The sequence below is a fragment of the Triturus cristatus genome, chromosome 3_2 (genome assembly GCF_964204655.1).
Source record: "Triturus cristatus chromosome 3_2, aTriCri1.1, whole genome shotgun sequence".
Lineage (NCBI taxonomy): Eukaryota > Metazoa > Chordata > Amphibia > Caudata > Salamandridae > Triturus > Triturus cristatus.
The window spans coordinates 836,939,045-836,966,352 of NC_140584.1; the positions used below are offsets into that span (position 1 = coordinate 836,939,045).

Consider the following 27,308-nt stretch of genomic DNA (forward strand, 5'->3'; position numbering starts at 1 on the left):
TTCTGATGGGCCTTTGTGGGTGCTCAGAGAGCATTGCAAATGATCATAGATTCCACTGACCAATGTGGTTGTTCAGAGACGATTGCAGATGCTTAGGGAGGCCCAGTAGTACTCACAGGTATGTGTCTGAGGCATCACAGAGCTGCTTGTGGATTAGGTATGCATAGAATAATGAGGGACTCTTGGAGCTGCCCAGTGATGTTCAATGATGCTTGGCAGAGTTGCGCGTGATTTCATAGAAAAACAATTTCATGGAATACTATTACCGAGAAACCATTTCACTTAAACTATATAATAGAAATTTGCAAGATAAATGGCATTTACCATTGTACAGAAACTAATTCAAGAAATGCCTTTTTTCTAAATTAACTTTTGCATAGTTCTTTTATAAGATGTAGTAGCGATTAATCTTGAAAAATAGTTTGCTTTGTTGGTTTTTTGCAAAATTCACACAGATCCTTTCTCACAATTTATCTATAACCCAAAGTATGTTATTTGTTGGTTGGCATTGTTATAACACTTTAATGTATGTTTTAAAAAACCTCTGAAATTCATCTAAAAATCACAGTTAAAGTCTGGTTGCAAATAAAAGCTGAGAACCACTGAAATCTGCAAGTTATGGTTAAGATCAGTCCTCCCTGGACTGGAACCAAGCATCCTAGGACCGGTTTCGGGGTTTCACCCCTCTTCAGCCAGGATAGCTGGATTCCAGTGGCATGTAGAGCAGGGGACCCAGTTCTTCTGTTTTTATGTACGTTTTTGATTCAATTGTATCACTTTAAAATGTTATTTCCTTCAAAAATGTTTCTATAGTTTTTTATTTATTTCTATTTCCTTTAAATTGTTTGTCCTTAAAATAAGTTTTTTCCATGATTGTATTTCCATCAATGTGTTTTCTCAGTTTTCGTTTCCCATTAATTCACATACATCAGCTTGACTGAATTTACTTTTATTCTCAGGCATGCACAAAGCTGCCTGGGTTACTCAAGAATACTTGAAGCTCTTAATAGATGCTGGGAGATATTCAGAGAGCCTAAGAAGTGTTTGCAGATGCATTTTATGCTCAGGGGTGCCGGGCTTTGTTCCAGATGGACAGGGATTATGTGGAATGTTCAGACCTACTCATGGTTTCTCTAGAATACTGGATGGTTCTCCATGTTGCTCAGCGAGGCTCAGGTGTACTCAGGAATAGTTAAAGGCGCTCATGGCTGCTTGGATATACTGAGGGACCCAAGAGCCTTTACTTCTCACCCGTGACCCAATAATGATGTCTATTTATAATAATCCACATTTGTAAAGCGCGAACAATCACCCGTAAGGGTCTCTAGGCGCTGGGGGCCGTCGGGAAGATTAAGCAAGCTATTGCTCAGAGTCACATGATGCTGGGCTAATCTGCTGCCGGCGCCGGGGATCGAGCCGTCATCCCCAGATTCCGGAGTCAGTCGCCCTGGCCGCGGCGCCACACCTCTTCCATTTATGAAGCTCATTACACATTGAGATGCCTTTCGGAACTTCGTATAGATATTTTTGACCAACCTCTGTTTTTCTAGTTTTATGAACCTCTTGAAGCATAAAACATTGACTCGAGACTGCTGTGACGTAAACCTGAGCTCTGTGGGTCACTAGGTATGATTTAGGCTGCGAAGATATCTCTCAGTTTCTATACCGTAACCATCTCTCTCTTTCTGTACAGATACCTGGGAGATGGACGCTTCCACCTGGAATCTATCATGATTGCAAACCCTGCCACGGATGCTTACAGGTATGGTACCCTCTCCCACGCCTCTTCCCATGACCCTTCCCTGCATGTGCCACCGTGCTCCAAAGAGCATGCAATTCTTTCTAGCCTCATTGAGCTCTTTACTCCAGTCAGAATATTGATCACACGTCAGCCAACCCCATGTGGCAATTCCTGCCATGCAGCAGCCCATTCAATGCCCAGGTTATTCGGTGCTTCATTTAACTCCAAAAAGCACCTCACCACTGTCCACTGCCGACCCTCGTGCCCCGAAACCCCGTAGGGCCACTGTCAGCTTCTGTGGCTGCCGCGTTTCCCACATGATTAAGGATTTACCACACTTGCTACACAATCTACCATTTGCTTCATAATTTTCACAGTACAATAAAATATTGTGTCAGCCTCAAACTGATCAAAAGTTAATGAAAACACCTCACGCTGTGCCGGAAAGATGGATTTTTTTTTTTTGCATATTTATATAGCGCGAACGCGACCCGAAGGTATTGGAGCGCTTTACATAGCACCATATTTACATTACACATTCAGGCACGGGGAGATTAAGTGATTTGCCCAGAATCACAGGATGTGGACGCGACCTCGAGGCTCGAACCCTGGTTTCTTGCACCAGAGGCGGAAGCGCAGCCGACGGACCACATCCTAGATACTTTGTAATGGCCAATTGGTTGTCTTTTCGTTGAATTCCATTATCCTACTGGTCAAGATGAAGGGAAAAGTTTGCTCAGACAGTATTAATGTGTGTTAATATAATCGCATAGTGAATTAATACTGCCACAGAGTGTGATCCAATAACGCTACCATGCTGCATAATTTGTTCCGCCATTGTTGCGTTTCCAGTGAGCCTGACCTTCCAACGTAGAGTACCTCACTCAGTAGTGCACCTTAGTTCATGCAGCCCTTATCCGCCATTATACCCGGTGCCCCAGCCCACCGCCACCCATGTGCCCTCTTCCCAAAAGAACTGCCACCTCACCTCGTGTGCCACTTATCCCCAATGTGCGCCCTACCATGTCCTACTCACTCCAAGGTGCTCCCCCGCCCTTTATGCCACCTAAACCCTTCTTTCCAGGAAGTAGCGCCTCACCCTGTGATGACGCGTCCCGAGCTAGCGGCCAGCAGAGGGCCTCACCTCGCGCCCCCTCGCACTGTGGTCAGTGAGCGGCAGACGAGCAGGCGGGCCGCTGGCGACAGACGCGGGTAAACATTTTGACAGGAGCCGCCTGCGCCATTAAGCCGCCTAGCGCTTCGCGCAGCGCCATTAAACCGTGATGAGGAGGGCACGAGGCCCTTTACGCCCTCGCGCCGGCCCGCCCAATACCTGCATCTCTTAGTAGGCCATTTGTTACCGAGCTGAGGCGGCAGGCGCGGCAGCTTTATAGCGCTGGAAGACTTCCTGCTGCTCGCCTGAAACTTGATTAAAATTCGCTCCTCATCAGAGTAGCCCACAAATCAGAGGCTTCTCCATAAATGACGGGGATGCAGGAATGGATGCAACAGATTTTTACATTTGGGAAGCAATGCAAAAAAAAAAAAAAAACTGGCAGCGTGAAAAAACGGACCCTATATAAACTCTCCGGTGCGTTGTTTTGTAAACTCGACAATATGTGCAGCCTTAAACTAATGTCCACACTGTGTTATTTGCAGCCCTTCCAGGTACCCACTGTCCTACGTCCTACTGAGGGGCGCTGGTACTGTCATCCACAGTAATGCACTCGAGCCGGGGAGAGCCTGGTGCAGTATCGAACCCGTTCTGAGAAGTGCCTGTACTCATCATAGCAAATAATAATAGTGCATTCACTAAGGGCGTGACTACACGAGGGCATTCAAAGCACCGAATCCAACCCAGGAGAGGTCCACCGAAGGCTATACAATATGTGTAGCTTGCCCTGCCAGGAGGCAGCCTCCTAGATCTCTGTATTATCCCTCGCCACCCCCAGACAAAATCTCAAATGTTGCTAGAGATGGGGTTTGATTCTCTACACTGCAGTGCATGCACTCCCGTTTATTTTGAAGAGGTATCCCAAATGCCACACTATGTCCATGTGCAGCATTTGTGCCCAGGAGGGAACTCCAACCCCTACGTGTGGCCCATCTGCCTCCAGTCTTGACCGGGAGATCCTACCCTCGAACAGTACACTATCTAACCCTTATCTTGGCCTGTTAGACGACTAAAATGCATAGCAGTATGCTCCCTCCCCATCTCTAAAAATCTCACAAACGTCAGGGACACTGCAGCTGTCAGTCTTCGTCTTACATCTGGGTCCTTGGTGCCCCAAAGAGTCTCCTAGGCCCCAGGATCCCTAGCTCCAAGCGAGGCAGTCAGGGCCTCAGGATTCAGGAGCATCAGAGGACCTTCCTGGACCCCTGATGCTGAGACTCTTCTGGCCTTCAATCTTTCACTCCCTGAAGAACCTCCTGGGCCACGTGTTCCCTGAAAAATCTCTTGTGCCTGGCGAACCAGCGCGGCTAAGGAGTCTCCCAAGGACTGAAATCCCTTTTCTCTTTTTGACCTCACGTGATCCAGAATAGGATCCCTGACTTAGCCCTGAATGTTTTATTGGTGGGGTATTATGAATTGCCCCTGTAGAGTATAGAGTATATTTGAATCAGGGCCCCAGGATCCCTGATGAGTCACCGTCGGGTCCAGGACCAGAGCATGCTGAGGGGCCTCTTGGATCAAGAATCTTGGGCCTCCCAGTAGTATTGATCAGGGGAGGAGTAAGCCTGAAACATTAATGCTGCTTTTGCATATCTCTTGCAGGTACGATCCTTACAGCAAAGTGTTCTCCCGCGAGTATTACGACCATGAGGCCATGCGCGGTGCACGGAAGGATGCCATCGCTGCTGCCACCACTGCCAAGACATGGGGCCTCATCCTCGGCACGCTTGGACGTCAGGGTTCTCCGCAGATTATGGAAGTAAGTTTTTTGCAAGTATTAAAGCAGGGATCTGGATATGTATAGCTGCATGGAAATTCATTATTTAATCCCTGACAAACAGATAATAAAAAGAGCTTGATTTCTGTCCAGAGACAGAAAGGGTACCACACTCTAGCTGACTGACCCAGCAAGTTAGAAATAAGGTAGCTTTCTTTCGGTAACTACCTTTCTAGTGGTTCCCTGTGTACCAACTGGTTCCTCACAGGGCCTGACCACCTCCCCATTCTGAAGGGTCACCAGAAGCATCGGAGTAAAAAGGCGGCTCCCATTTTCACTGTCAAACTAATGAATAAGTTACTGATGTGAGGGTGCCGGGTGACACTATTTGGTTAGGGTGATGTGACTGACTTCAAGTTGGAACCGACGCCACTTAAGTGTGCAGGAGAGCTGTTACAAAGTTTCCGAATCCAGTGTGGCATCTGGGCATACTAGAAAAAGGGGAGGAATCTGCATGTAGATTATTTACCAGAAAGATAATTGCTGAAGGCAAGTAACTTTTTCATCAGTTCCAAAACAGCTGACATCTCCTTGCTGTCCAAGCTGTGACTATCGCTTGGAAGCTCTAATCCTTTTTACGCTCCTTGTTGAGTTTATATTCACATTAGGAAAAGGATATTATGGTTACAAGACAAGAGGTCGGGAATTAGTGTACCCAAGCCAATAATGAATAACCTTTTGGGACAGTAGCGTAAACAAAATATGATAAGGATGCCATGCTCTCTTAGGGAAGCTTAGCCACTTCATAATAAGAAACTGAAAGCAATGCTCAGTTGCTAACCAGATCCGAGTAGCCTTTTAGATCTGGCACTCAGCACCAAACAAGACACTAAAGAAAATTCAGTTGCATCAGCAAGAAATTTCAAATCCAACTTTGTGTGGAATTCGTGCAACCATTTGCCAAATCACTATTTCCCTTTTTCTTTTTTTGATTCTTTTTTATCTTCTTTTTTCCTCAGTTCCTTTTTTGTTTGCTAATTTTCTTTGAAGTTGTTGCTCTGTTCCTGAATAGTTGTGTGCATTCCATTGATATGCATTCCTGTTTTATGTTCATAAATAGACACTTGGCTGAAAGTACAAACCCATACATTGAGATTGAAACACTGTATCTCGTTTTCTGAGCAGTTCTCAAAGGGTCAGGACTTTAGAGTTCCTGTTAGTGTAGGATACAAAGTAGCAAACGATACCAGCCCTGTCTAGCACATCATTACATGTCTGTTTAGATAATAGTTCAGCTGGTTAAGCTCCTGCCTATGGGGAAAAAGGGATGAAGACCCGTTGTGTCCACACCTGGGGAAATTGGAGCAGGCAGGAGGTTGGCCATTTCCCACAACAGTGACTAGGCTAATTTGTTCCATGATCCTTTAGTGTCCTTATTCCTCTCTAGGCTCCCGTTTCATGGTTGGAATGACAGTGGCATCTCAAAGACCAGATGCACAAAACACACAACCAGTGGTTGCCTCTTTATTGGTGCTCCTGTGGAACAGGATCTTCACTGGAACATATTTTGCATGAACTAGATGTAGTCACAATCTTCCAGTGCCACGGGAGAGTGGGGATTGTGTCTTTTTTTCAGGCCCACCCCAGAAATGTCAAAGCTCTGTATTCTAGGAGCAATTTGTCACAGTCCAAAAATATTTCCCCAGTGGGTTACTCCAGTCTTGAGGCTGCCTCCTAGGCATGTTTGAAGGCCCCAGGAGCGAGGGGGTGTAAAGAACCCAAACATTTTTACCCAGTTCATGAGCCAAAGAGTCCTAAGGTGTTTGTTACATGACATCCTTCCACCCCCAAGAATGTGGGGCTATGGCAGAGATTGGGGTGTTTCTCCTGAGATGTAAACTAGGTCATCAGGCAAGGTGAGTACTGCAGACAAGATAACCGTTTCTTTTGTTTTTGTTATAGATGCCTTCTTTGATAGCTGCTGGTTCTTTTCTTTCGTCAGCACTTATTCCTGGCTCGGGCGTGGTCCCAGCCTCTGAGACAGACTACACTAGACTATTGGCTTTCTCCTGAGAGTGCAGAAGTGCTTCTTTCGCTCCATGCTAAGCTAAGCAACCTGACATTTTATTCAGGCAGAGTCTGTTCCACGTTCGAAAGTGCACTAACGCACAAGTCACCCAGGGCACCCCAGAGGTCCAGTTTCTGGTTAGTTTCAGAGGGAGTGAGGCAAGATCCCAACACCAATCAGAAGTCATTTTGTTTTGAAGATCTTGGCTGGAGTCCATAGGGAACAGAGCGAGCTGTTACAGGCTGTTATGATACTTTGGGCCATGTAAAACTGGTTAGTGGTAGAGCTGGCTGGGCTGAGGGCAGTTTTTGCATTCAGTTCTAAAAGCTTAAATGCTCAACAACTCCGGTAGGAAGCAGGATGTGAGGGAAACCCAGAGAACATGGTTTGTCTGAGCCCATGGTAACCTGAGCTGCAACATAGGACATGAGTGATGGGATGACCTTGAAGAGTCGGAAAACATCCTCTCCTCCACCTGGGCTTGGAACCAGAGTCTCAGGCATGCAGAGACTTCATGTTGCACATTCATACTGTCACTGCAGTGTAAGGGAAAAGCTTAAATTCAGAGATGGCCACCCCGGATTTACTTGGAGTGTCGCCCATTATTAGCCAGGGAAGCCACTCACTGGACAATGGAAGTTGGAGTGCTCGGAGCATTATACCTCAGAATGGTGGCACCCCGGAAGTGCCATGTGTGCTGTTGGATACAGCAAGGCAGCTAGTATTGGAGTACAAATCTAAAGGTGTAAAATATTGCAAGCGGGAGCTCTCTGAGAAAAGGAAAGTGCTGCTGCAACTGAGAGCACTGGAGTTTTGTTCATTCATTACCAGAAAGGTGCAGGATGGGGTACGGTCCACCCGAAGTGAGGAAGAGGAATCCAGATAACCAGGAAGAAATGACCTGGCCTACCTTCAATGATAGAGTGGTGCCACCACCTGAAACAAAGTAAAATTGGTGCTGGGTCCCCAATTGGCAAAGGATCAAAACTGCCCACAAAGAAAGTTATGGAAATGTCATATCCATAGTAAAAAGAATTGATGACTTCCCCCTGAAATGAGTAAAGCAGTGCACTGCCAAAGAAAAAATTAGAGATGCTGCCCCCCCCCCCCTCTTCCCCCCGAAATGAGAAAAGTGGATGCTGCCCACACAAAACAGGGAAAGGGGCACTGCCCGCTCAAAACTGAATAAAATGATATTGCCAACTCCAAAACGAGGAAGGAGTGTGCTATCTAGAAGAGAAGAAACAATTGCTGTCGCCCTAGAATGAGAAAGAGGTACGTTTCCACCCCCCTTCCCCTACCCCCCCCCCAAAAAAAACCTGCTGCATTTCCGCTTTCAGTACCATCTGCAGGAAGGGTATGGAACTGCGGGATTTACTAAGTTCAGACATCCAGTTTCTACACCCGTATATCCCCCCTCCCCATTAGATTGATTCCGAAGCAGCAGGTGCTGTAAAGTTCAGTCATCCAGCTCGTACAAGGGCAGCACCCCCTGTGGTCAGAGACAGGCGCTGCAGGCTGTCTCTGCACCCCCACCCCGTGTTGTCACACTCCTACGGCTGGGACCTTGCACTGGCTTCGGATGTAGCCCAGGAGAGTAGAGCCTGGTTGTGCGCCAGGGGTTCCTTCGGACGGGCCTCTCCAGTAGGCAAACAGTGGATAGACGCAGACAATTAAAGAAACTCTGCGTTTGTGGATGACACTAGCCAGGTCCAAAATTAAAAACCAGGGCAATTTTTCTTCTAATGACACCCAGGATGTCTGTGTGATGGAAATAGAGGGTGTTTTCTTATTAATCTCCTCGCTGCTGTGCGTCTGTGGTCCCCGCAGCGCCGCGCTCACCCCGGAGGGGTCAGGCCTCTCCAAGCCATTCATTAAAACTTATAAAATTAATCACCGCCATCATCTTCCTCGCCGCCGTCACGCATGGAGGCCGGGGAGGGGGCACCCGCCGGAAAAGTGCCTCTTTTTGTAAATTGCATTAGCTGTCCTCTCGACTCTCCGTTAATGAGGTGCCACGGCGGCGGTGTCTGCCCATTGATCGCCCGCCTCGCGCCCTGGCAATTAGCGGCAGGCGCCGTGTCGCTGCCGCGAGATGGCAGGGGCGGTCGCCCATTACACCCGCACCTCCCTGGCACTCCAAGCCCTCGCTTACTTCCAACCCAGCCTGGCAATTAATAACCGGCTATTTTTATTTTCTTGATTTTTTTTAATTAAATGAACTTGAATAGTTTCTTATTATAGGGGCTGGGCGTATGGGCACGCGCAGTTGCTACTCTCGCCTTCCCAGAAAATGAGATCGTTCAGTTAGCGCCCACTTTGAAGCGAGAAGCCTCTTGACGCTATGCACTTATTGGCTGTCCTTGAGATTCCAGGAGGGATGAGCCTCACACTGCAGGGTTCGGATTGGCACTGTGTCATAATGTTGTGATAAGTAATGCTGCTGACTTCGTTGCGTCCATTCAGTCGTCATCTTTGCGGCAAATACGCTTCGCTTTTCTCTTTCACGCGGTGTTGAAAAGGGTGGAGGGCGATCCCTGCCCGAGGTAAAGGTGCATGTCTGTTGAAACCAAATGTCATCAGCAAGGGGGTGGGTAGTCAAGGGTTCAGGAGGCAGCACCGAGGCGCCTCATGCAAACTTTTGAACTGCAGCATTGCACTGTGTTGTATCGATTCTATAGCATGTCATCATACCTCTTGTCGGGCCCCTGAAGCGCCTTGCAGAAGAGGAATCGGGCTTCCTCTTCTGAGGTTCTCAGGTGAGGTGATGGTCGCTGTGCCATCAAGTCTTGGTGGTGGCGCGTGTGTGATGCCCAGAGAGTGCTCCAAGCTCGACGCCGTGGCGTTTGATCACGTTTTACGCATTTATGGTGGAAAGCGTAGACGTGTGAGTTTAGCAGCGCAAGTAACATATATCACCCAGTTAGGGCTGTACCTTTAGAGGTAGCCGAGCTTTAAATTCTAGGAAGAGACAGGACCCTATATCTCTTCTGAAATTCAAGTGATTCTGGATAGATCTGGTTTTCTTTGGGAGTTTATTCAATATTGTGCATGTCTGAATGAACTGTACTACCTCAAATGCAGGTTTTATGAACTGTAAGACTTATCAGCAGTAGGGCCTGAGTCGGACTGGCTGTGGCGGGCACCAGGCATTTTCCCAATGGGCCGGAAGGGTGAAGGCTTGTTTTGGACCGGTGGGGCCGTTTTTAGGTCAAGCCTGGGCAGCGCATGCGCTGCTCTGCGAGAAATGCTGTATTCAAGTATTGACTTGAAACTCCTCCCACTCTCCGCCCATATTTGTCATTGGCTTGTGTCATTGACCTTTGTAAATGCTGGCTTCTGATTCGTTAATAGGCTTGTTAGTCCTGCCTTAGTACCGCCTTGTCTTCATTTGTAACCTCCCATGAGGACTGGCCCTTTTACTTCTGTTGTTACACTGTATGTTTGTAAGCACTATTTTCATTAATTAGTTTCTCCTAATGCAGGCACGACATGCTTTCCTGCACTTTTCAGCGCGCCATGCGCACTTTCACTTCCCAAGCAGCCCGGGACAATGGCGGCCGCTTCTTTGAAATTAAATAGGTCTCGCATTTACAAGAGTTTGAGCTTTTGGCATTGTAAATGACAATGCCTTTTTTTATGTGTTAATTATCAACACAGATAAATAAAATGCATTGTCATTTACAATGCCAATAGCTTAAACTCTCACAAATGCAAGACCTATTGCATTGCAAATGCTGTTGTAACTGGGGGCAGGTTTTGCAGCATTGCTGCAATATCGGGCTGAAAGTGTGGGGCCTGGTTTTGGACCAGTGGGGTCTGTTTTTGTTACTGGGGACCAGTTTTGCAGTAGTGCTGCAATATCGCCCCCCTGTAACAAAAGCGCAGCAGCAGTATTTCCGCAGATACAGCCCCTCTTGGGCCTTCAGCAATTCAACAATCAAAGCTCCAACTGGGCCTTGAGCATTCACACAATTACTGTATCTCAGTCCCCCAGGAACCTGGATGTGAGCCTGAAGAGACCCACAGGCACAAGGGGCATCCTGGATTGTTTTCAGGCCGTTAGCTTCTTTCTCTCCAGGCATCCCACAGCCACAAGGGACATGCCGGACCTCACTCTTTAGGTTAAAGCCTACAGTTTGCAAAAGACATCTTGGAGACATTCGGAAAGCGTCCTGGGAATGCATTCCACCTTTTGCTTACCATTGGCTTTGTGGTTTGTAACTTACATTTTCTGGCTTTCTGCTTGCAGGCTTTATTTGTTTTAGACTGTCCAGCGTGACTTCGTCCCTCCCAAGGAGTAAAGCCTTTTCACACTACCTACACTTGTGTTCTTCCACAAGTGTTTTTTTCTGTGAACACCTCTATAATTCTTGGTCTTATCGTGTCACATTTGCTGTGCATTCAAAGACATGGGTCAAATGTCAGGCTCTGTCTTCTGAGGGAGCTTGGTGTTTACTTTTATTTCTCTGATTTCAAAATGAAGGGCTTTATGTGACAATCTTGCTGGATACTGGGGGTAGGAAAGTTTTTTTTCTAGCACACAACATTTAAATGAACTGTGCAAGTATTTCAGAATAAATCAGAATTATGAAAGAATACACAAAACACATTTTTTGATAATTCTGAAGTGTGCTGGAAACAAATACTTTATGATGAAAACAAATCAATACACTACTTGATGCTATTTCCACACATTATTGTTGGTGCACAGTATAGTTCTATTAGTAGAACTGTATGTCTGTGCAAATGTAATGGTCATTTCAATTGAAAATGTGTTGTCTGTAACTGCAGTATGCTACCACACCGTGCATACTCCACTCTACGCCACTGCACTCTGCTCTGCACCACCCTACGCCCCTTAACTCTACCCTGTACCACTCCACTCTATGCCTCTGCACTCTTTGCCAGTCCATTGCACTCCACTCCAGTGCACTCTGCACCCCTGCACTGTATACCACTTTACTCTTTTCCATTACACTCTACGCCACTCTACTCTATGCAACTGCACGCCACTCTACACCACTCCACGCCACTTCTCTACTCTGACAAAATCTACTCTGCACCACTGCACTCAACACCATTCTACTGCACTCTATGCCACTCAACTGTATGCCACTGTACTCTGCACCACTGCTCTCTATATCACTCTGCAACACTGCGCTCTATGTCACTGAACTCTACACCACTCTATTCTGCACTACTGCACTCTACGCCATTGTACTCTGCAACACTGCGCTCTATGCCATTGCACTCTAGGCAACTACACACTGCACTGCTGTACGCCACTGCACTCTACGCCACTCTACTCTGCATCATTCCACACTACGTCCCTGCACTCTATGCGAATCCACTGTACTCCACTCTAATCTACTTTGCACCACTGCACTCTACACCACTTCATTATGCGCCATTACACTCTACACCATTCTACTCTGTGCCAGTGCACTCCACACTGTATCACTTCACTGTACTCTGAAACAATCTACTCTATACCACTGCATTCCACTGTATGCCAGTCCACGCCACTGCACTATTCACCATTGTGTGTCAAGAGAGACTATTCAGCAAATACTTTTTTTGGCATTATGGGACAAGACCTCCTAGTTTTAGAATGGGATAAACAAAACTAAAAGATGCAGAATGCAAAGAAAAACCAGACTAGAGCAGCTAGCCACGTCTGGACCTGGCAAACACTGGAAGGGTCAGTCCCCTTACCAGGTCATGGCAAAAGAGCTATGAAGGACACATCTTTCCATCAGATGTGGCACAACTCTGGCGGCTGGGCAGGCACGAGTGTATCCGCCGAGCATTGTGTTTCTGTGTTTCAGGAGTGAGAGAGGTGAGTTTGCTTCACATAGTGAGGCGAGAAGCATGCCTTACACTCAGGACTGAAGTGCAATAGAGGGCTGTAGAGATGTGTGGTCTTTCAGTGAGCAGCAGGGGATGCTGCACGTCGGGATGTACATCAGTGGTAATGTGTGTGTGTCAATCGGAAAGAGTTTGTGAATTAGGCAAAATGTGTGCGAGTGTGTGGGAGAGAAAGCTATGGCCTAGTATGCGGGTCAGTACTGAGGTGCAATGGCAGAATTGTGTGTGACTTAAAAGGATAGCAAAGGGCACTGTAAGTGAGGTTCGAAAAGCCCTTTATTTTTGTCATGGGATTGGAATTACATGGAGCGCTGAAGGTCAGGACTGAAATGAATTTGCAGAGCTGTAAGTCAGGAGTGAAGTTTATTGTGTCTGGGGAGATTGGAGGGAGGGGTTGCAGCACTAACAACTCATTTCTAGGAGTGCGGGCACTTGCACAGTAAGTATCTTTGTTTTTATGTATCTCTGGCTACCATAGTCTCAAAGCTTCTTCATGCAGGTTGTAAGAGGTGTCAATTGCTAGAGTGCTGTCAGCTCTCATACAGTGTTCTATGTAGGTGTGTTCTGGGCTGCACAGTTAAACTCTTCCGGTATAAGCTGACCTTTGGCTGGCAGGATGTGAGGAGGCCATAGGCTATCTGGAACGAAGCCTCTTCTTGAGTATTTACAGGGAAGGCCAACTGGTGGCATTTATCTGCCTCAGAAGGTTAAACCACTGTTTTGGCCCCATTGAGCCAAACCCATGACGTTCGAGCTACATCAAGTGAGCCACCAGAATCAGTACTCATTGGAGCAATTCTGCAAGACCAGTTGCTCAATGTGAGACCAACTGAGCACAGAATATCGAGTGGCCGTGTGTTGATCAATTGAAATTGAAGTGAAAGTAATGACTACCACCAAAAAGCAAATCAAGGGTTGGCAATAGTATATTTCCCCCCAGTGCAGTGCTTAATTTGAGCTGGTGCTTTCCGGTGCTCAGCACCGGCACTTAATTGGTTTCCGGTGCTCGGCACCTAATTGTCAACAACATACTTGGAACAGTCTACCACATGGTGGCGCTGCTCATCTAATTTAGAGAGGAGCACAACAACGGTGGTTTGGGAATACAATATACATAAAAAAAATTGCTAACACCTACCTCCCCAGCCATTCCTTTAGCTTTGGAGACCTGGAATAATCTGAACTGTCGCATTTACATTCAAGAGAAATGATTAGTAGTTGTTTTGGCAGCGATGACAAGGGCGATGGGTGGTGCAAGCTGCTGTGGCCTCCTGGTCAGAGCCCTGGCACCTAATGTTTTACTAATTAAGCACTGGCCCAGGGTGGTAGTATGCTCTTTTCAGCAACCAGCGGAAATTGAGAAGTATCTTTATCTGGTGGGAGAAATGGTGTATGACACCATACCATGGTCAATAATGCTGAATTGCAAAAATATTGCATCCAGTGCATTGCCTGCCACACACTACATTGTCTAGATATGTATAGTAACACTATTTTTACATTCTCTATTAACTATCATTATTGGGTTGCTCCTCTGTTTTACTTAGCTTCTGATGCAGTGATATGATGATGTATTGGATGCAATAGATTTGTCATGTGAAATAACACATACAATATAGTTGGGGTAAGTTGAGAGAAATCCCCAAGCTTTCTACCTCTTGTTTTGCAGTCGTGGAAAGGTGTTGCTGTCTTGCTCTGTAGTAATATATAGCACGGCAGTACCTGTAACAGAACCCTCGGTGCTGGGACCACTCTTATTTAGGTTTCTGAAACCAAAATAGCGAGGGCCTACTCCTAAGGATCTTCCTTGAGAAGGACGAAAGCCCTCACTCACAAAGGTGACATGCTTCATCAGTGGTGTCCTCCTCACCTTGGTGACTGCAGGTTACACATTCTGGGCTCCCCTCCCAAATACATCAGACGAGACAGGCCATCCAGAGTGGGCAGAAACATGTTGACGACACAAAGTGAAGGTCTGAATAATACAGTCCTGCAAGTGCATTTATTTTAACTATTTTGACAGGGAGGGATCAATATAATTCACCTACTCAGTTTCATGCTACTACACATTTTATACTTGCTTTCTTGGTTCTCTTCTGACATAAGGCATAAGACAACTATCCTCTCAAAAGAGCTCTGAAGGAGCCACAGGAGCAACTGGCTGTTGGTCCAATAATAAAGCATGTCACCTCTGTGAGTAGAGGGCCTTTGTACATTTTAGGAAAGTCGAACCTCTACATTTTGGTTTCAGAACCCTAAATAAGAGGGGTCCCAGCACCCAGAATTCTGTGGCACACATTGTAGTGATATATATTGTTAAGGGAGGATATACCATGACACATTGCAGCAATCCTCTCCATCCCATCCCCCTTGCTTGTGTATTAATGTATCCGTAGTTAGGCATGCAAGGACAACATTCTTGAGCTACCTTTGACTGCTGTACCAGTCTGCATACTTTACCCCACAGTAAATTTGCTTGTTTATAATATTCAAAACTGATGGACTGAGAAATACCATAGCCCATCCAGGGGTCAGTTCTATCGTATCACTAGGCAGATTCAAACCTCAACTTGGCTTGAGGATTACCAAAAGTGTGCTGGCACTCTGAGTGTTTATTGATCTTAATGGAGGCAAAGCAGTGATGGTCATACGCACATCTAAGTTATTACAAGGACATCCCCTCAAGCTTAAGAGTAAACGAGGCATTCAGGAAGAGGTTATACCAAGACACACCCTATGATGGTCCAGTTTCCCTGGTGGCGTCGTTCTGCTTCCCCAGTGGCTTATTATTATTAACATCTCAACATGAGATTTGAGAGTGAAATCGCTTTGACCACTCCTGATTGTTTGTAAAAGGATATAAATGGGAAGGATACAGGTTAACCCGAGAATCTTTACTAATATAAATGAACCATTTGTATGTTTTTAACACAGGATTCTACATTTCATGTATTATCATGTAATTTAATTTTTCAATTGGGGAAGAATATTTATTCAGTATGTCCTGAGGAAGGTAGTTTTAGTCTTTCTTACCACCGAAATGCGTTGACACAGAACTGTTACGTAATCTGTTAGCACTGATCTAATGAAACAAGGTATAAAGGTCCCACTGCCGTACATTCTAAGGATATTGCAAGTCACTGAGGAGTTCCATAACCATGTAGATGAATGAGGCTGAAGGCCGAGTTCTTTCATAAGTTTATTGAACTCCGAGCTGACTTGCACACCGGTGTAACGAAACTTGAGGGGGCCTCCCTGCAAGGTGCGTGGAGGCGCCCCCTCCAAGCTCAATCAGGAGCTCTCCAGCCAGAGTGCTATGCTGAGGGGCGCCCCTGGAGCTTGCCCCCCCCCCCTCGGCACCGTGGGGGCTGCGGGGGCCTGTGTTCAGCCCCTGGACTTGCAGTATCCTTATCATGTACAGGGGATACTTTATCACATCTAATGTATGTCCACACCATCACCTTTCCCACAAACCACTTAAAACCGTGGTGCATAGCTCTTTCATATGAACGAGTGAGCATGTTTGCAAACTTGAAGAATAAAAATAAAACATCTAGTGCAAAATCATACCACAAAAAACCTGTTAAAAAAAGAAAAATACCCAGTAGCTCGAAATGTGTGAAACAAGCAGAAAGATTCTAGCTTTTTGCTATCTAAGGAGTGCAAACAATAAACACATTCTCTCCGCTTTTCATTGTAAGCTATTAAATTGGAGCAGAAGAAAGAAAAGGAACATTCCATGTGTTGCTTTAAATAGCTGCTTTAAATATGCTCTGTGACATGCCCTGCCTTTCACCTCAGCTTCTGGCTCTGGCAGCAGGCATTGTGACATCAGAACTCAGCTGTAATAACCTTATATTAGTCGAGTTCTTGTGCCTTGTCTTTATAATTGGCAACTTGGTGCTCACAAGTCACTGATAATTAAGAAATTAGTGACTGGAGTTTATGCCGGAATTACTGAATTCCCTGTTTTATCCATGAAATATCAACTTACATTTGTACAGTGACATCAAATTATGGATACTGCTTTTGAAGGCTACTATTGCAGCTTATTTTTATATTTATTCCTACTCCATGTATGATGAAAGGTTTTGTTATTTTATATATTTTTTATGTATTTTTAGATATGTGTTTGGATGTTTGGTAAGAAAAATGATGAATTGATGTAAATATAGTAGTAAATATTTGTTAATTAAACCATAAGCAATTGAGTTATTGTGCTTCATTGTGTTCAAATAATACATTAGAGTGTATGAGAAGTTGTGATCGTGTGACTAAATTCACCCGGGGGAAGCTGTTCTGACTTCCAGACTGAGCATGATAGCCTCCATGGGGCAGTGTGATTTGGGCCTGTGGGGCCAGCCTTCTTGTACTCCTGGGAATGAGAGCTGTTGACCCATCAGTTTAAAGTCCAGTGTGCCACAGCCAGTCAGAAAGAGCTAGAGAGTGAAAAAAGGCAAACAGTATGTGTGTATTGTGTTGCATGCAAATGTGTGTATGTGGTTTTTAAAAACTGTTCAAGCCTGAGATGCCTGCCTGGTGAGCCACCTGTACTTATAACTGTGTTTACCTCATTGCCATTTCACCCTTCCCTTCAAAAGTGTGTCCCTGTACTATGGCTAGGTTAGTTTGGTCACTCTCAAGAGGATTACCAGTATTGTATACGACCCTCCTCCCATCATCAGGAAGGGTTCTTATGGCATTATCCCCTTCACCCTCACTCCACCTCCTGAAATAGAAGAATTTATTGATTTATTCCGTAGCTTCCTGGCTTGAAAGCTGGTGTCAGTCCCCATTTCCAGTAAAGGTTGGTTTCAGTGTGCCAACTATAGTACAAGACACTAAAATAGCTTTTCTGCCCAATAGTAGTTTTTCAATGAAGGCCATCATCTGATTCAAGCTGTATTTCACCTCGATGTTTACCCGCAGGACTGGTACTGTCCTCAAGATGTGAACCTCTGTGGCCCAGCTCCCTCCAACTGAAGTATAATTCTGCCCAAGAGGCCTGCTTGCCTGACTGCTGAAGAGCCAGCTGTCTCAAGCAATAGAGTCTCCAACATGGGATGCAAGTGAAGAATAGAGGAACTCCTGTTCACTGTGCTTTGGAGACAAAGACATGGCTTGAATAAAGAGAATGATGACGATGAAGTCCAGTTGTCTGGGGGGGGGGGGGCGGGTGGCAAGAAGAATCTACAAAAGTGCAAGTGATCAGGTATGGAGTAGTGACTGTCTGGCTAGAGTGTTCCCCTGCACTATCCAATCCCAACTAGAATACCCCTTTCTGGGGTAGGGCACACATACATAGTTTTACATGTCCTGGAAGTGAAAACTCTCCAAAGTTGTATTTCATTGCAGCAAGGCTGGCTTCCCTATAGGAACATTATACCTTCCCTGTTGTTACATTATAACTCCTTATAATGCACAACTTCAGTTTGGGACTAGTTAGGAAAATGATTCAAGGACCCATTGTAATAGGAATTTAAAATCCAACCTTATAGTAAAGTTAGATTTTAAATGACCATTTTGAAAATGCCACTTTTAGAAAGTTGGCTTTTTCCTACCTAAGCCAAATGTGCCTTTGTGCCAGTATCCAGGGTCACCTGACAGTTAATGGCTCTCCTGTGGTGTGATGTTTATTTGTCACAGACAGTGGCAAAGGACCAGGGGGTGGAGAAGTGTGCTTGCTTAAATGATAGCCGGGGAGAAGCTATGTCCTTGCCCTGATTACACTTCAAAGGGGCCTCCCTTGGTCCACACAGAAGACCCTGATGTCCAGCCTGCCCCTGCCTTTTTTCACTAACCTGGCTGGAGCCAAACCCAGAGGAAAGGGAGCAACTGACCAGAACCAGTTCTAAGGTCAGACAAAGGTGTGGCCGCAGGCTTGCACTGGTAATAAAAGGGGCATCCCCAGAACCTGAAATGTGAACACTTCTGGACCTGCGTAGACTCAGAAGAAAGACTGTCCTGCTGTCGGAGACCTGCAAGAAGACTGGACCTTCTTGCCTCCATGAGTCAGTTTGCTGATTTCCTGTTTGAACTCCAGGGATATGTTTCCAGAGGCCTTTTCTGCTTCCCAGCTGACCAGGCCCATTTGGATCTGACCTGGTCCCCCTCTGCTGGCCTCTCCGGGAGTGACTTGTGACCCCCAAGTGTCATGCTTAAGGTCCTGGACCCCTGGCTGGAGTTAAAGGTGTACATCTCTCTCCCTAACTGAATGTTTCACTGGATCCGATGGAGGGCCCTGCAGAGCTGCACCACACAGCTCCAAACTGGAAGCCTCACTGGATCCAAAACAGAGCGGAGCCGTGTCGCACATTTTCACACCAAAGGTTTAACTGGATCTGATGATGAGTGATGCAAAGCCATGCTGCACAGTCCTCGTAGCAAAGTCAGAATGCAAAACTTCCATTGGGACAAACCTGGTCCTGGAACTGTTGCATGCTCCATCATGATTGGCCTGTACTTGTGACTTTGTCCCTGTCTGGTGTGACCAGATACCCATAGTTGGTGCTTTGTGCCTTTTGAACCTTACACTTGAAAAATTCATAACTACGATTCTACTGTTTGGATTTTTATCATTTTGGTGTCACTTCATTAAAATAGTCTCTATTATTCGAAATTAATTTTGGGATTATTCTTCTGTTGTGGTTTTACTTTATTACTGTTTGAGCCGACATTACCACTAAGTTAAGGCTGACTGCTTTGTGCCAAACTACCATATTGTTAAACACAGGTTTCTTTAGTGACTTTTGTGGTTCACCCTGACAGGGACTATGATTGTTTTGAAAATGGGCTCTCATCTCCTTCAATAAATAATAACGTTTCTTATAGAAAGGCTCTCTGAAACATATCAACTAGCCGAATAATTGTGTGGTCTTGACCACTGGTTTCCAAAAGCAACTGGCCCACAAGGAACATTAGACTCCCGTGGCATCAAAATATTTTTTGCCAGGCCAGATCCCGATCCATGGATATCCAATTGCCCAAAGGGCTCATGAAAGTCAGCTGCTGCTGACAACATTCATGCTAATGACCATGAAGTCCCACAACTTGGTACACAGTATCTTGCATTGAGCGTGAGTCTCACGCTTTGCTGCACAGTCTCTCATTGGTTGTGAGTTTTAGAGAAGAATATCACTATTCGATGTGTGTTTCACTTCTTGGAGAGAAGGCTTACTAATTGCTTTTAAATTACCCTTTTTGAAACATAGCCTTTCTCATTTAATGGAGCCTTCTAAATTAATGCAGACTCACCCATTTGGTAAAAGTCCTACACCTAGAGGAACAGGCTTACTAATATTATCCAAGTCTGTCATCTTGTAGCACTGTGTCATTTGAGCCAGTTTCACATCCATGAGCACATTCTCACTCAGTGGATGTGAATAGCTGAGAGTGCAGGATTTGTTTTATTATTTCTGTTTCCCCCCATCCATTTCAAATAGATTTTCAGTCTCAACATATGATTGAGAGTCTGCCTATAAAAAGCTAGTGAAAAATTCAATAAAATGCATAAGAATAACTCGGTATTATAGTAAATAAGAGGCCATGTAACATTACATTTTATAAACCGTTTCTTTCGAATATGGCTTATTAGAAATCATCGCCAGTTTCTCAAAAGTAGCTTGGGGTGGGGAACATACAACCCCTTTGAAGAGAGTAGGCTTTTGTGGCACCCTATGAAAGTACAGAAAATCTTCACAGTTTCTCTCTGAGAGCCTACAGCATTTTGGTTAAAATGGGGTGGAATTTACACTTTAAATGCTTCATTTCACCTTCTTTTTTGACATTTTTTGTGGATGGGTAGGTTAGAATATTCCTTGAAGAAGCCAGTCTTGTTTGCTGCAAGTCTGAGTAACTGCAAATGCCACACTAGTTTTAAAAAAAACCCACCAGTCTATGGATTGCTAGGGGATCTTAAACATATTTGGCGGGATTGCCCCATCATTATACCATACTGGTCCGAGATACTAGACCAGACGAAAGAGATTTTGGGATATCCCCTTCTGAATACTCCAGAGTGTGCTCTACTGGGGCTTTGCGACGAGACCCTCAAACACCAGACCTCTAGCGATCCCTCCATCCTGTGGCTATGCTTGGGGGTGGCTTAGACAGCCCTGGCCACCATATTGAAAAACATTGAGGCCTCGTGAACGTCGCAATATCATGCTCTCACTATGGAGAGGATGACTGATGTGTTTTTAAAAGATTGCAAACATTTCGGATATATTTAGGGGTCCCTTGGTGCATTTTCTTTCTACTGGTCTACCATTATTCGCCTGTCCTACACGCACTAGAGCGTACCACCTTTTCCAGACCTGATACCCAATGCCACGGTTGCTCGCCTTCTGAGTACAGGTACATTGATATACTGTCTCTCCAGCCTGCTAGCTCTACCATCACAGGCACCTATAGAAACATCCACATCAACACTCATGCTAGTTAATTGTTCTGAGATACTGGGGGGGGATGTTAAATGGGTTAATGCCTTGTATACGTACTCTTATTGCACTAACGGTGACATTACATCCGATTGTTTTCTCCAACTTGTGAGACCTGTGCATTATAGAAACTGTTTCTTCCATTAGCATTTTTGACATGTACTAAAGGTCTCCTACCTTTGCATTGTGGTCACTGTATACGTTTATGCCTGAAAAAGCAATAAAGATTGAGAAAAAATATCACCAGTCACTGATCTTTCCTATATTACCCCTGGATATATATGTTGGTGCAGCTTTTATTACTGACCCACAGTTTTTACTCTGTAGACTTTGTACAACCTGTTCCTCATTTAGCCTGTACTGCTTTTACTGCACTCCTCAGCCTTGCTGCTACTGCTGCTGGTCTTCAACCCCACGTCCACAGGTCTGCTGAGTTTCTTGGTTTGGACTGCTACTAAACTTCTTCTTGTTGCCCTCCACTACTCTAGTCTGCTTATACTACGTCTGGGCTAGCCCTAAGCCTGGTCCCAGTGGCCTCCCTGCCCTAGAGTGCTGTGCCAAGGAAATTGACTTGTGTGGACAACATCTTCACATCCAGACTATCTCACTAGGGACATCTGCTTGACTGTCTGGCCTTCAATCAAACTGGTACCGTTTAATTCTAGATAAGATTGAATTTGCAGCTGATTTACTGCCGTTGTTTGGTCTATGGCATTGGCAATTTTTAAAACTAGGATCTACTTTAAAGCTTACTTTTTAAAATAGCACAATTCACTTACCTGAGCAAAGTGTACAACATATAGTGGCACACTGCATGACTGGTGTGCATACACACTACTGCCTATCATGTGAATGAAGCATTGCATTATGGGACTTTGTGAACATGGCACTGCAGGCATATAGTATTATCTAGTATCTATTTAACTTTGTACTGCATGTCATGTACTTGGGTATAGGCCTATATGCTTTTATTTTCATCAGCTTAGGGATTTATATGTATATATTAATGCTACCAAGAAAATAACTAAACATTAGTGCCCTAAGCCCACCCATCCCAAACCCCGTCCATTGCCTTTCCCACTAGCTGCCTGTGTCCTTTTTAGTCGGATACACCCTGCACCTGTTGGGAAACCTCAGGCTCACACCCTTAATATTATTCACTAAGCTACACCCTAGGTATGCTGCCACCACTGCAATATGTTCTAAACTCATGACTGGGACAGTAGTCCTCTGGCAATACCGATGGCACTCATGATGCATCCCCCAGGTCAGAGGACAATGAGTGTAAAATACCATAAGGTAACATACAAATCAGTATTGCAATCCTTTACATTTCATGTTTTTTATTTCATGTTTCACATATATTCTGATCCCCCAAAAGCATTTTCTTTTCACAGATTGTTGTAAAGTGGGTTCCGAATATTTAATCTCCCTTGATTTTTCGCTTTTGACTGACCCAATTTCAGACTTTTACTGTGAGTGAGTCTCACCACCCGGGTCTCACTCACAGTAAATTCTGTGGAAATGTACTAAGTGCTAATGTTGTTTAAGATAATGTTCACTACTGTGTAACTAGGGTAAGAGGATCTGAACTGGTCGCACATGAACCCATCAGCACACACTTTTGCACACATGTGTGGGCTGCGTGTGTGATGACCCAGTCTTGGCTGCCAGGTGTCTGTGTATAGGAAGCGTGTTGCAGAAGGGACTCTCCAAGAATTGATGCTAACCTGGGGCAGGCCTTATAATGTGAGTGGGCTGCCGATTGTAGGTCTGTACTCCCTACTAAAAGTGTGTGGTGCTTAACTGAATTACACGTTATAGGTAAACCTGTACCAAAGAACAGTTTTGCTCCATTTAGGGCTCCAGAGTCCAGAAAGGTAAAAATCTTCTGGTAAACATGCATCCCAGTTGTAGATCCCCAGTCCCTTTCATCATATCTATACTCCTTATGGAACTTTGAAAATGTTCGTGTTTACCTGGCTCACCCATAATCAGATTTCACTTTTTTCCCCCAATTGGGCCAAATTAATTAGTCTGCCGTCCAGCAAGAGGCTCAAAGGCCTCCCCACACACTAGAGCCAATGACAGTGCTAGAACCAGCCTAGGAAAGGAAGTGATGGGAAAGACATCTGCATCTGTTAATTAAGTGTCCATACTGCAACTGGCCTGGGCAAGCTCAAGGCCACAGAAATGAGGATGGCCAGACCTCTGGAGCCAAACAAAGGATCAGGCAGCTGTGTCAGCTGGGGGTGGAACTAGGCTCCCAGAGAAGTCACTCTCTTAAAATATCCCATAAGGGTTGGGGCGAGAGTGGAGTGATGATGTGGCACCTCTAGGATTGGTCCGCCTTCTAGAATTTCCATCCCTACTTAACAGTTAATACAAAGGAGAGAAATTTAAGAAGACACTGGGCCTGAGATTGACAGCAGAGATCGAATCCACAGCTGGAAGGAGAAGTAATTTGATGCCACTACAAGGAAGGACTATAAGACTTTAACTCAAGCTGCCATCCAAGACCATGATGAGTCTCTCGAGGGCCAGTGGAACCGGCGCCCTTATCCCCCTAGGAATAGCTGTGTAAAAGACCCCATTGGGGGACCCTAGATGGTTCCCTTGGTACGTCTGTGGACAGGCTCTTGACTCCGCTGACACACAGTTGCCCTTCAAGAATGCCAGGAGGCTCCAGGGCTTTGGGAGTGTGGCAGGGAGGGTGTTCGGCTTCCTGGAAAATGTCCTCCATGCAGGAGAGAGAGCATCTGGAGCCTAGGCAGAAGACCGGTCTAGCAGAAGAGCAGCAAAATCAAACCCCTCAAAAAAAAAAAATGAGAGCCTAAGGGGCCTGAGGAAATTGCCCTTGGTAGCTAGGGCACTTGACACCAGGAACAAAACGAGCCCAAAATCAGCAACGTTGGCCCTATGGGAGGACCAATTGTAGAAGGGAGTGAGTAGCGCTCTGTTACAAAAAGAGAGAATTCCCCTGATGAATGAGGTCCAAATCCCAGGGGTTGGTGCAACCTCATTTTTTTTATCTTAAATGGAGTAGTGGCAAACGTGGGATCCCCTCCCCCAAGCCATCCATGGCCCTGGGTATCCAATCCTCGAACCCCTCCCACCCCCTAAAAACTATCAGTAACCCCCACCCCCTAAAACAAATACGAGCCCCCACTCCCTTAAAACTAACTCTAACCCCTCCCAACCCCTAAAAACTATCAGGAACCCCACCCCCTAAAAACTAGTACGAACCCCCCACTCCCTTAAAACTAACTCCAACCCCTCCTATCCCCTAATAACTTACACAAACACCTCCCACCCTCCTAAAAACGATCACAAACCCCCAACCCATTAAAACTAATACAAACCCCTCCCACCCCCTTAAAATTCACTCAAACCCCTCCTATCCCCTAAAAACGATCACAACCTCCCCCAACCCCTAAAAACTAATACAAACCCCTCCCACCCCCTTAAAATCTACCCCAAACCCCTCCCACCCCCTAAAAACTAACACCCAGCCCCTCCCCACCCCGAAACCCTCTTACCTCTCCTGTTCCTCTGACGCTACTCGGGACTGCCCATCCCAGACACTAGACCGTCTTAGCTTGAACTACGCAAATGCGTGGTTCAGGCTAAGTCGTTGTTCGTGCAAGTCGTTGTTCGGCTTGCGTGATTCCGGAACTCGTTGTTCCAGAGTCGTTGTTAAGGATGTTCCCCGTTCTGAAAGTGTCACCAGAAGTATTCCACCTGCTTGATTGTATATATACTGGAATTAATGCAAAGTATTTCGTTGTGTGTGTGTGTAATAAAAGTACTTTTACTTTTCATAAGAAAAAGCACTGGCTGGACAATAATTTACTGAGTAGTGTTGTTGCTTACCAGCGAGGTGGGTTTATTAGCCCACATCATCTTCCTTTAGTAGGCCTTGGCCTGCTCTACTTCGCTACCCTGAGACAGTCAAGTGCTACAATTGGGCACTTGGTTCCAAGTAAAGAAAAGTTGCAGATATATTACTTCATGAGGACTCAGCAGATCCTTCACAACTAATAACTCAATCTGAAAGAGACTATTAGTTATAGATTCCTTACCTTAAAATTACCCCCAGGCGTCAGACTGGATCCGGAGAATTTCTCTTCAACAGTACCCCTGCACATCGATAGGCGGCATCGGTCGACTCCGCGTTCGTTGTTGCGTCGTGATTGCCAGAATGACGTCGCGGTATCTACTTAGATGCCACCCCTGTGCACTGACGTCGGTTCTTCTTTTTCCGCACCTGCCAGCCCAGATCCGGACAAAGCGGTGCCCTTAGTTTATTTTGGCTAGAGTTTTTTTCAACTTTTTGTTGACTTTTTTCTTCGAGTCGTTCGGCTCCTGGTGCAAGGGATGTCACATCGATGGACCGGCTTCAAACCTTGTGACTCCTGTCACAAGTTGATGTCGGTCAAGGACCCACATCTCGTGTGTCTCTGGTGTTTGGAGCGCGACCACGACCCAAAGTCGTGCTCCGACTGACAGGCCATAACTTCTGTGGGATGCGAGCTGTCTCAACCACTGAAGTGTTGTAATAGCATAGGCGACCGATGTATGCCATCGGGCAACTTCAAACTCGAGCCATCAACCTATAGCTCCCCATCGACACTAGAAAGAGGTGTATCTTGTAGGTCAACACGACCCTTTGTTTGCTCTTCAGTGAGGAATATACAATTATGTAACTCTTGTGAATGAGGCTGAGTAGCTGGAAATGGTAGTAGTGTGGCAGGGTTAAGTGTCAAATATCTTTTCAATGTAATATGAGGGGCCAAAAGTGTCAATTCATATCCCGTCAAGCAAGCACTAGTCAAATTCTGTGTTTTCTTTTGATTCAGCAAAGCATCAACTGAGTGGGGTACTAACACAAGCAGTTTGTGTGACAAAACTATTCCTTCACTCTGATGTATAGATACAGCCGTTGCCGCCACCGCTCAGAAACATCCAGACAGCTGAGAAATATGCACAAGGACGTTGTTTATCACCGTGTGTCTGTGTTAAAACTGAGAGGGCACAACCTTCCCTCTTGTGTATGTAGAGTGTGAAAGTCTTAGTATAGACTTGAGTTCCTAATACTGGTGCAGAACAAAGAGCTTGACGTAGCTGTTGGAAGGCGTTCTGACATTCGGTAGTCCACGGGAGGGGCATCTGAGTATCTTTGATCAAAAGTGCTAACAAAGGTTCAATAATGTGCGAAAAACTGGGGATCCACTGCCTACAAAAAGAAGTAAGGCCAATCAGTGCACGGACATCCTTCTGAGTACGGGGCACAGGAGTATCTAAAATGGTCTGAATGCGATCTGGTGTGAGTGCACGTCCCTCCTTAGACAGGAAATGACCTACATAGGTAACCTGCTGTCTACACAATTGAAATTTCTTTCTAGAGACTTTATGATTATGTGATGCAAGAAATGATAACAATAACAGTGTTCCTTCCTCACACTGCTCAGAGGTATCTGCAGCTAACAAGATTTCGTCAATGTACTGAATAAGAGCCACCCGTTTTGGTACAGGAAAGGAATCAAGCTGCCTTTTTAATGCTTGACTGTAAATGCTAGGACTCTCTGTATAGCCCTGTGGAGCTCTACAGAACCGGAATGATCTATTTTTCAATGTAAATCCGAAAAGAAAACGACTGTCTGGGTGAATGGGTATTGAGAAAAATGCATTCTTTAAGTCGATCAACGAAAAGGTAGTGGCAGTGGGAGGGACCATAGTGAGAAGGGTTGTGATGTCAGAGACTACCGTATATCGGGGCACTACAATTCTGTTAACCTCTCGCAAATCAATAATAACTCTGTAAATTTTAGTGTCAATGTCTTTTTTTCAAAATAGGAAGGATAGGGCTATTGCAAGTATTGTTGGGTACTTCTTCCACTACCCCCACTTTAATCAAATCCTGAACAATAACTGCTAATGCTTCTTCACCTTCTCCGGATATTTTGTATTGGGGCAGACGAGGCAATGAAACCCCTTCCTCTACTTGGATATGCACAGGTGCAATTACCATTTGCCCCACATCAGTATCTGATCTAGCCCACAAAGTACAAGGTAGGGACACCAGAGCGGCATCCTCATTGATAAGACAGGATCTCTCAACCATTGGATAATTGTCTTTTAAAATAACATGCACACCTTCCGGAGAACAACGTATTGCGGCACGAAAACATTTAAGCATATCGATACCCACAATGTTGTCCGGCATGTTAGGGGAAAGCAAAAATGGACCTGCTACAATGAATTTGTCAAGTCTGAATTCAAGTGGGCTTGGTGTAGGT

The 27,308-nt window shown here is 45.4% G+C and overlaps 1 protein-coding gene across 2 annotated transcripts in view; it reads left to right on the forward strand.

The window, feature by feature from the left end:
- Positions 1-27,308, forward strand: part of DPH1 (diphthamide biosynthesis 1) — a 1,777,158-nt gene that overhangs the window by 1,459,383 nt on the left and 290,467 nt on the right. For both annotated transcript variants that reach the window (XM_085649080.1, XM_085649081.1), the window contains 2 exons: positions 1,694-1,762; positions 4,518-4,674. In XM_085649080.1, the coding sequence (XP_085505206.1) occupies positions 1,694-1,762; positions 4,518-4,674 (226 nt within the window). The remainder of the gene's footprint in view (positions 1-1,693; positions 1,763-4,517; positions 4,675-27,308) is intronic.